Genomic DNA, 10,985 nt, shown 5'->3' with positions numbered 1-10,985 from the left:
ACTGAAAGCTGAGCGTGTTTAAAGGTGGGAAGCAAGATGCAGCGGACATTTTGACCATTAGCCCTTCATCAAGGCTTAAAACCACAAGCATACCTAATTTCCCATTTGGTTAAGCACTATTGGCTTTCAGTTGACAAATCCATTGTTTTATTAGTGTGCTGACCACAACCTTCACAAAGATTAGTATTTTATTTAATTTTGCTGTCATGTTTTAATGCAGGTACACCTAATATTGCAAGACTCAGTTGTGGCTCAATTTACAGATTAGTGAGAATGATCGTAAAGATGAACAGGAAGTTAAGGGAATGGTATGAAGGGAACATGGGGCATTGGCATTAGCATTCTACAGGTGATGGGGGCTGAAGAGGGGGGCAAGGTGAACCATAGGGCTCACTACCCCCACCGTCAGCTGGCTCCTCGTTGTACAAGCGCTTGATCCCATCGTAGAAATCTTCGACGTCACCGGGTTGCACCTTCCGCTTGCCGAACGTTCGACCGCTCACTCGCCCAGCAACTGCTTCAACCTCGGTGATCTTGGCCCTGTTCTTATTTCCAGTAGGTGTTCTACACAAGAGGGGAACGGGAGAAATTGAGTGATTGGGACAGAGGATACAAATTTAAGTTATTCAGGGCTTTATTCATTCCTTGCGTGTGCATTGAATTTCCCTACTCTCTCCATCTTGTGCGAGCGAAAGACCATGGGTTGGCAGTGAAAAAGATAAATCCAAGAAAAATGAAAGCTATTGAGATATACTCTTGATGGATGAACCATTGCAAATGGTACTTGGTTTTTAAGTGTACACGATTCTCCACCGTGTCAAGGCTCCTGCATTTGTGAATGAAACTCTAATGGTGGTACCTTCTCATCACTGGTAAATGATGTCCACATTTATAAACAAGGGCTATCAAGTATAGATTTGAGTACATAAACCCCACTTGTTTAAAATAACATTTAATTTCCCCCCACCCACCCCCCCCCCCCCCCCCCCCCCCAAGTTTTTTCACCACAATTTAATCAATTATCTTGTAATTCAGAAACCCTGATAATGATTTGGTCTCCTAGAATCAAATCGAGGAATAATAAAATATCAGCAAGCAACCAAGCTAGCGGCTAGGGTGCCGGCTTAGGATCCTAGGATCCTGGGTTCGAATCTCGGTCGATCGCCGAATTAATGCCAGGGGGGTTGACTCAGCCTGTCATCCTTCCGAGGTCGGCTAATTGAGTACCAGTTCACTGGTAATTCCCTGTTTGTCGTTGAAGGCGGCAAAAAGGGTTGGCGTCAGGAAGGGCATCCGGCCGTAAAACATTGCTTCAAAAAGGGGACCAAAAAACAACAACTACCACGGTCCCCGAAAAGGCCAACCCCCGCTTTGCGGGGAAAAATGGCCTCTAAACGGTGGTTAACCAAGCATAATTAGTGTATATCTGTTCTCAGTCATGGATGATGGTTGCTTAGGTCTTGGCCATGATAGGAATGTTTTCACAAATTGTGCCACTGAAGGTCAAAGTTCCACTATTTATATGAAACAGATGGCCACAAACCAGCATAGCAACAATGGCATTTTCAAACTGACTTTGTATGAACCAAAAAGGGGTGAAAACTGAGGGTGGTTCAAGGTTAGTTTGGACATGTAAAAATAAGTTTAATGATAACATCGGTTAATATCTACAATGAGATAACATAGCGAGTGACAGCTAGATGTACTCAATACGAAACAAAGATGTATCATCAAGTTCCTGTTGAAGGATGAATGAATAAATCAAACGAGTACAGATACATTCAAAGTACACCACCTCCATGCCAAACAAATAACATCCTCCAGCACGGAATTTCCAGGGCACTTTCAGCAGCACAGACAGTATTGGGAGGGAGAGGTGAACAATTGATTGATTGATTGATTAATTAATTGCAAAATTAAAATCAACTAGAACTGCCACTTAAACTGCTGGCAGTGATGACCGGTTTACTCGCACCCACTTTTGATACAACCCCACTTTCATGGGACATGCTTTGACACAACCCCCTTGGATACAACCCCGATACACACACACACGCACATCGACCCCCCCCCACACACATCCCCCCACACACATCCTCACACACACATCCCCCCTACCTCCACACACACACACAAACACCCCTCCTCCCACACGCACACACATATCCACACAAACGCACATCCCCCCCCCCCCCCCAAGACACATCCACATGCACACGCCCCCCCACCCACACCCACACATCCCCCCTTCTCACACACACACATTCCCAAATATACACACACATCCCCCCCTTCACACACACACACACACACTCCCAAATACACACACATCCCCACACTTTACAACAACCCCGCTTTCACATTATTATTTTTTCTCTCCATCAATTTATCACGAGATGATGCTCAAAAATTTTCATCCTGATCGGATGAAGTTTTGTACTTGTCGAATTATGACGTCATAATGGAGGCACATATGACATAATTCACAAGGCTTATTCTCCATGGATAGTCTATGCAATGAGATATGTCTCAATCTCTGGCGCACCTATGGTGAAAATTTCATGTCAATCCGTGCAATGATTGCAGAAAAAGCGATTTTTAAAAGAAAATAAACCTGAAATTGCAGAGCCAGAATTATTTATTTTGTCTGAGAAGCCAATGCGAGGTTTCTTCTTCTTCAGCTTCTCACAACTCTGTGTCAAATGCGATCGAGTTAAAAAAGTCAGAATTTGACCAAATCTGTTTTATTCGTTTAATATACCTCAGCTATTGATAAATCTTAAATTAGAATTTTATTTGAGGTTAAAATGACCGCGAGAGATCGTGCAACGATCCCTTCAGTCTGTACATGTGATAAATAATTAAATCCGCACACTCGAAGCCTCTTCTTCTTCATGCAATAAGAACTTCTAGCTTCCAGACCGTACATCCAATCATCTTGAAATTTTGCACACTTGTTACTTTTCATGACTTCTACTATAGTATGAAGTTTCACGTCGATCAATAAAGCGATTCAAGAGGTATCCATTTTAAAAATATTTTCGTTTAATTAATGATATCTGCCAAACCACGTGACCTATCGCAAATTCCAAAATGACAGATTAGTAGACTGACATGCTGAACAGATCTGTGAAGTTTCCCCTCGATTGGATCAAAAATGAGGGAGGAGCTAGGTTTTAAAGGTCATGCTTAAAAACGTCATAACTCTGAAACTATGTGACACATGACATCATGCTCGCTGACTTTGTTGTTTGTCATGGGTATGCGATTCTGCCTGCAAAGTTTGGCCTCGATCTGTTCAGCAGTTGCAGAGAAAAAGGGGTTTTCATGTTTTCACGAAAAACAATATGGCGGCCGAACCACGTGACCTGTGACATCATAATTACCATTAAATATTCTACAGACGGAGTCCCTCCTATGGTGAAAATTTGATCTCAATCGGTCCTATTATTGCAGAGAAATGTTTTTTAAAGGAAATTAAAACTTAAAATGGCAATAGCACTGGGTGACATGGCCTGGTAGGACAAAATGGTGGGTTTCTTCTTCTTTCAACAATAAAGACATAGCTTCGAGACCGTACATCCAATCATCTTGAAATTTTGCACACTTGTTCCGCTTGATGAGAGCTACATTGCTTTAAAAATTCAAGTCGATCAATGCAGTGGTTCAAGAGTTAGAAGCTTTTTAGGATTTTCCTTCCATTATTTATTGCGGCCAAACCATGTGACTTATCAAAACGTCTTAAGTAACATTGAAACATCCCCCCATCAGGAACATTTGTGTAAAGTTTCCACTCGATATCTTCACAAATTATGGAGGTGATACCATTTCTAGTTTATGCTTAAAAACGTCATAACTCTGAAGCCATGTGACGGATGACGTCGTGCTCAGAGGCTTTTTTGTTCGCCACGGGTATGTGAATATGCATGCCAAGTTTGGGCTCGATCCGTTCAGCCGTTGCGGAGAAAAATGGGTTTTCGTATTTTTCACGAAAAACAATATGGCGGCCGAACCATGTGACGTATGACTTCGAAATTTTTTGCATTCTGAGTTTTTTTTCAACGAAGCATCTGGGAAAAAAATCTCTTTCAGGGGAGAAAAAAATGTTTGACGAATTCTAACCTCTTAAAGTTAGCATTTTTAATATACTCAATAAACATGTTTTTTGTTGCCATCGCAGAATTTTTTATTATTATTATTTTTTTTGTTAGAATGAATGAGCCATTCCTCAAATTTTTTCCATTGAGCCGTTTCAGAGATACAGAGGGGCAAAGTTGAAGGTGTTTTACAAGATGGCGCCCATACCACCGTGACCTATGACGTCATAATTAGCATTAAAAAATTATACGAGCCTAGCCGATCATTTGATGAAAATTTCCTGTCAATCCGACCAGCGGTTGCTGAGAAACATAATTATGAAGTTTTCGGAGGTGCAAAATAGGGTGGAAGAATAATAATAAGAAAAACTCTAGCAGTAATAATAGGTTATTCTTCATTTCATGGAGAGTAAACCTAATAAACGGTGATCGTAAAATAATTTATTAATCAATTTGCTAATAGCATAACCACCAGTGTTTTATCCGAAGCTAACTTTTTGAAAATTAATTGTCATTAATCAAAAAAAAAAAAATTGGACTAACCCATAAATAATTAATTGATTAATCAATAAATCAAAAATATCCTTTATAGCCACATCACTTTGTCACTGTCCTGTCTGAATATCAGCTTCCTCACTCAAAAGGTGCCTGAGATATTGCCCAGATAAGAAAGAAAATAAATAAATGATTAATAATGAAAATAAATAATCATTAAATAATTAATTAATCAATTGGCTAACTAATAGAATACCTAAACCACCACCGTTTCATCCAAATCTAACTTTAAAAAATTGTCATTAATGGAGTAATTAAATTATCGATTAATTGATAAATCAACAAATCAAAAATACCTTTTACAGCCAAATCACGTGTTCATTGGCATGTCCAAATATCAGTTTCCCAGCTCAAAAGGTGCCTGAGATAATGCCCAGATGAGAAAGAAAATAAGTACTAATTAATTGATAATTAAGTAATTAAAACATTCATCGATTAATCAAAAAACAAAACATACCGTTTTTGCCAAAGCACGTCCGCACTATTGTGCCCAAATTTCAGCTTCTTAGCTCAAAGGATGGCTGACATATCGCCCGGACAAACAAACAAACAACCGGAGTGAAAACTGAGTACTCCCTTTCAGCACGCGTCATGCAGCGCTCTCGAGATGGAATAGGAAAGGAGCGGTGTACAATTAGCTGAAATGCTGGCAGGATGGCCTAGAGGTACGCATACTTGCCACTAAGCTGTGTGGTATGGGTTTCAATCCCGACCCAGCTATAAACTGCCGTCCCAGTGTTACACAGGTGGGGAAATTCATCATTTTGTGTGCCGTCCCTCGGATGTACATTAAACAAGGCGTATCATCTGCTTGCATTAGTTGGTGGACGTCAAAGATCCCAGGGTGTCCAAGAAGAGTAGGTGAGTTATCGCCAGCACCAAGGCCAAATTCCAAATTCCTGCCCCAACGACTTAGTCGAATGTCAGGCCTGTCAGCCAGTTCGTGAAAAACTTGGACTAAAAATATGAACGTGGGAATAATTGTGGCCGTTAGAGCAATAATTGCATCTTTCACACGTTTAAATAGTGCAATGATTTTTCATGTCACTGTGAATTGGTGAGTAATCTTGAACTGTCACTCGATAAATATTAAATGTGTTGAACATAATTTGGAAAGTGCTGGAATAATTTCCATGAAATTGCTGAAGAAACGGCACGGTGATAGAAATGCAGAAGCAATCATTCATTATCACAATGCAATAATGTTTGTACAATCTTACTACAATTCACCAAATGTCCGTCCGTCTGTCTGTCCGTTCGAAGGTACCATAAAAACTGCTGAACCGATCGCAATGATATTTTGGGTGGGTAATCCTGGGATCTCCAGGAGTAAAATAGGCTATTTAGTTTATCCAATTTCAGCTTTGGTCTCCAGCATTCCCAGGTTTGGACTCCCGCATAACATTCGCGTTCGCATAACGTTCATTGTGACGATGTTGTTTTCCCGGGTTCCGCACAAACGGCTGCACGGCTGCACCGATCGAACTGTGACCTCGGACAAAGACCTTTTATAAGGACACGGGTTGAATCCCTGCTTGAGAGAATTCCAAACCTCTCCCCGCCAACACGGACGTCTCTTCAACTTACAATCCCACGAGATATGCGGAAAGGACGACCCAAAACCAATATAATCATCACTAAACATCATTCGTATATAAAAATCATTAAAAGTAGATAATGACCTCAGCCAAAGTTCAAACGACGTTTCATCTCTACATGAGAGAATTCCACATAGTTATTTGGGTGGTGTATACGCTAACAGATCGCTGTCTCCATCGATCTTGCCAAGGCCGTAACAGCTATCAGCTCAAAATCCTTTTAACTGTTCATTTGGTAGTTTTTACAATGAAGGAAACATTAACAATGTTGTTAAAAGTTTATTTTGTGATTAATTGGAGTTATGTTGTTTGGAATGAAAAAAGAGATATCGAGTTCAAGTGAATGACGACATGCCGTGATGGTTTCTACTTTCTGAACGTGAACTTCGCGGATCGCCATATGCAGATTCGCCACGGACCCACGATCGATGTTTCTATACGTGAACGTACCCGTTTGTTTGCGAACGGGTCCGTTTTTCATGGAAGTCCTTCACGAACTTGCTGTTCATGTCTGACGTGCGACTGAAGGTGCTACAGGAATGTGGAATTTATTGGTTTCATGCTTTAGCATTCGCCGTATCTGCATTGCCTGTTTGCTTCCGGCCTCCCACCCGTGCATAGCACGGGTATCTCACTAGTGTGCGTAATGAATGATTAGGTTTGATTAAAAGGCAAATTGGGACCATTGCAACAGCTCTGCAATACAAGCAGAGGGAGAGAGACGATTTATTGAACATTTGAAGAGATCTCGATCCATGATTTTACACCAGCATGGAGTGGATTCTTGGTCACCACCATCGAATAAATTAAACGTTCATCCATCATCTGGAGAGCTGATGGTAATGTGTTTTGAGACCATCAAAATTGAATTGGTTTGAAATTTCTTGAACGTGACATCACTCTCAATGTTTGGTACGAGACTTGTTACACAATGGCGTTGGATGAGCAATCCACAGACGACAGCCACCGGTGCTGTCTCGGTGCACGACAACACTCGCCCTCACCAAGCAAATGTGACCACTTCCCTTTTATTGCAGATGGGTTGGGAAGCTTAAAATCAATCGTAATCCATACTATTCACCTTATTATTTATGGTCAGAAATGGCTTCTCTGAGGCCGACAGGCAGGGAGGTCCATATGTCCAATGTCAATTGATGTTGCTCTTACTCCTCTCGCCCGCCCACCCCTCCCCCCACCGCCCCCCCCACCCCCCCCAATCCCGTGAGATAAAAGAAATTCATCATTCGATCCTCTTAACTTTGTAAGAGCCCTTGTTACTTGGCAAAATAAATAAATATTGGACAAGTATGTTGATCACTCCAGTTTGTGTGTTTGTCTGTCTGCTCACTTGTACTTGCCTACAGGTCACAATTTCAAACCGATCTTCACGAAACTTCACCAAATGGTAGAGTTCGTGGTCTGAGAAAATCCTATTTTTTTTTGAGGTCAAAAGGTTTGAGGTCAAAATATGCCAAAGGTCAACCACTTTGTTTTCAAATTTCAAAAATCCTGAACTTTCATCCAGTTGACTTGAAATTTGAATATGATTTTCATATCAGTGAACTAAATTCAACCAAACACTATTTTTGAGATCAGCATCGGCCAAAGGTCAATAACCTTTCCAAAATTTTTTATATCCTCACTTTTCATCCAATTGACTTGAAATTGGAATAGGATTTTCATATCAGGTCACAGAATTCAACCACCAATTATTTTTGAGGTCAAAAAGGATGCTCCACTGAGTGCCATTCTACTTTGTTCTCTTTTGTCGAGTGTCGCTCTACGAGTGATTTATTCTTTTTGTGATTTATTCATACACTAAACAGATCACAAAGTCAGCCTTCTTTCACCTGAAAAACATTGCCCGTCTCCGCTCATCCCTCTCCTCCACGGCTGCAGAAACCCTCATCCACGCCTTCATCACCTCCCGTCTGGACTACTGCAATAGCCTCCTCTATGGTTCACCCTCAAAAATCACCAATAAACTCCAATACATTCAGAACTCCGCTGCCCGTCTACTCACCCATTCCCGGACCCGTGACCACATCACCCCCGTCCTTTACAAGCTTCACTGGCTCCCCATCCCCCAGAGAATCCAGTATAAAATCCTCCTCTTGACATACAAAGCCCTCCATAACCTGGCCCCATCCTACCTGGCTGACCTCCTCTCCAGACACACTCCCACCCGCAACCTCCGCTCTGCTGGTACCAACCTCCTGACCCCCTCCATCCGGACCAAATTCAGATCCTGGGGGGACAGGACCTTCTCCATCGCTGCTCCCACCCTCTGGAACTCACTACCTCACACCATCAGAGACTCCTCCTCACTCACCACATTCAAAACATCACTAAAGACCCACCTGTTCAACACTGCATTCAACATTCAACCCACAGCATTTAACCCCTGACTATCTCTTCTCCTTCTCCCTCCTTTTGCTTTAAATATTTCCCTATTGATTCTTGTCTTTTTGCAATTGTTGTTTTCATGTATTGTTATGCATTATGTTTGCCACTCTGTCAAAGCGCCTTTGGGCTTCTGGAAAAGCGCTATACAAAATAAATGAATTATTATTATTATTATTGTCACTTCGAGAAACCTTTCTCCCTTCATACTGCCCATTTCCTCATGCCTCTTCAGGAGTCGAGCCACAGTTGACCGATAAGTTTCACGTTTTATACATTTTGTCTCGTATCGTATGAAGTCCCTCTTCACTCAACGAAGCAATTACATTTTCTTCCGTGATTTCAGTTACACTTTCTATTCTACCGAGTCGGCACAAATATGAAGGACGTAAACTATAACCGACTTCACACAAGAAACACCATGGCGTTTATAGTTTGTTGTTTTCTTAAAGGCGATACAATACTTTGCAAATATTGCATCAGCCCATATATTAGTCTTGGTTTTGTGATTAGGATCTTTTATACAATGATTGACCACACAGTTTGGATAATAAAATAGGAAAATAATTTCTTGCATGTATGTCCTTTATTTCTGCCTTTTTCGACTTCTTTACTTACATATACTCAGATGGTTGCAAAGCACAAAGCGGTGGACGATAGATGTACAGAGTGGTGGGAACGAGGTGCGAGGCAGCCCAGGTGGTCCCCGTAGGGGCCAAATGTAGGGAGATGGCCTCTCGGCAATGAACCAATTGCTGGCTGGAAACCTAGCAGTGAGAAGCAAAAATTAGATTGCCAAATACAACATGTTACATAATCCTATCATCCAAGAGGCTTAACCTTTTCGATTTTACACCGATTATAAATTTGATGAGAATAAAATATCCGCTCCCACCAGGAGTGAAACATGGTGTCAGTACCCCCTCCCTGCTCTAGATTCTGCTTCTTCTTGGTGTGACGGACGGATGGACGCAGCTTCTTTGAGTAATAGTAACACCGTTCCCTCTGGGAGTGAAAAAAGGTGCCAATACCCACTCCCTTCAGCCGGAGTCAGTGGTTAAACGACATGCACTATTCTCCATGTACAGGTGAAAATGGCAAGTCGTCTCCCCATTCTCATCTCCCTCAAGGGAGAATTGTTTTGTGCCCATGACCTGACCCTGGGTATCCCAAGCACGTATTAAAAATTTGGTGGAGATTGGCCAAGCCGTTTTTATGCCTCCGTTGACGAAGTCACTGGAGGCATGTTTTCAGGTTGTCCGTCCAGCTGTCCGTCCGTCCATCTGTGATAGGTTTTTGTTACCGTGATAACTTGAGAACGGCTGAAGGGATCTTAGTCAAACTTGGTGCAGGTATGTATAATGAGGTAAATGAATGAATGATCGCTTTAAGGCCATTTTCCCCCGCTAGAGCGGGGGTTAGCCTTGCGGGCCCCATGACAATCATGGTTCCCTGTTTGAGGCAATGTTTTTATGGCCGGATACCCTTCCTGATGCCAACCCGTAGTCACCTCTTACGATGCGCAGGGATACGGTGTACCTATTCTAAATCGGGGTAAACACCGGGATCATTCATCCCAGCGAGCTGGTGCTCAATTTGCCGACCTCGGAAGGATGACAGGCTGAGTCAACCCCCCTGGTGTTTATTCAGCGATCGGCCGGGATTCAAACTCAGGATCCTAAGATCCCAAGCCTGCGCCCTAACCGCTAAGCCAACACCAGGCTTATAGAATACCCAAACAAGAGGAGTCGAGGTGGAGGAGAGGAGTCGAGGTAAAGATGAACTGATTCGATTTTGGGGTCACAAGGTCAAAGGTCAGAAGTCATGTTAGGTAAAAATCCTGTTACCGCGATAACTTGTGAACCAGAGATGGGACTCTGATCAAATTTGGTACCATTATGTAGAATGATGTAATGATGAACCGATTAGACTTTGGGATCAAGAGGTTAAATGTCAAAGTCTGTAATATGTCTATTACTTGAGAACGGCTGAAGTGATCCAATTCAAACTTGGTACAGGTATGTATAGTGATGTAAAGATGAACTGATTCGATTTTGGGGTCACGAGGTCAAAGTCTGTAATAGGTCTAAAACTTGAAAAGGGCTGAAGGGATTTAAATCAAAACTTGGTACAGGTGTGTATAATGATTTAAACATGAACTGATTAAATTTTGGGGTCAAGAGATCAAAGGTCAGAAGTCAAGTCAGGTAAAAATGTGATAACTTGAGAATAGGTGAATGGATTTAAATCAAACTTGGTACAAGTATTATAATGATGTAATAATGTGGGCGGAGGCACATCGGTCGACGTTGTGACGTCAAAGAGTGTCTTT

General features: G+C 41.9%; 1 protein-coding gene across 2 annotated transcripts in view; it reads right to left on the bottom strand.

Annotated features, from left to right (window-relative positions):
* Positions 1 to 130: 130 nt before the first annotated feature.
* The window catches only part of LOC137427208 (cyclin-I-like), a 28,622-nt gene continuing 17,767 nt past the window's right edge, over positions 131 to 10,985 (bottom strand). For both annotated transcript variants that reach the window (XM_078775604.1, XM_068116485.2), the window contains 2 exons: positions 9,272 to 9,420; positions 131 to 564 (listed from right to left, as the gene is read on the bottom strand). In XM_078775604.1, coding sequence (XP_078631730.1) covers positions 336 to 564; positions 9,272 to 9,420 — 378 coding nt within the window. In that variant the 3' untranslated portion in view covers positions 131 to 335. The remainder of the gene's footprint in view (positions 565 to 9,271; positions 9,421 to 10,985) is intronic.

Source organism: Myxine glutinosa, chromosome 1 (assembly GCF_964187855.1).
Source record: "Myxine glutinosa chromosome 1, kmMyxGlut1.1, whole genome shotgun sequence".
NCBI lineage: Eukaryota > Metazoa > Chordata > Myxini > Myxiniformes > Myxinidae > Myxine > Myxine glutinosa.
The sequence above is the reverse complement of the archived record's forward strand: the minus strand, read 5'-3'. Positions and strand labels throughout refer to the sequence as shown.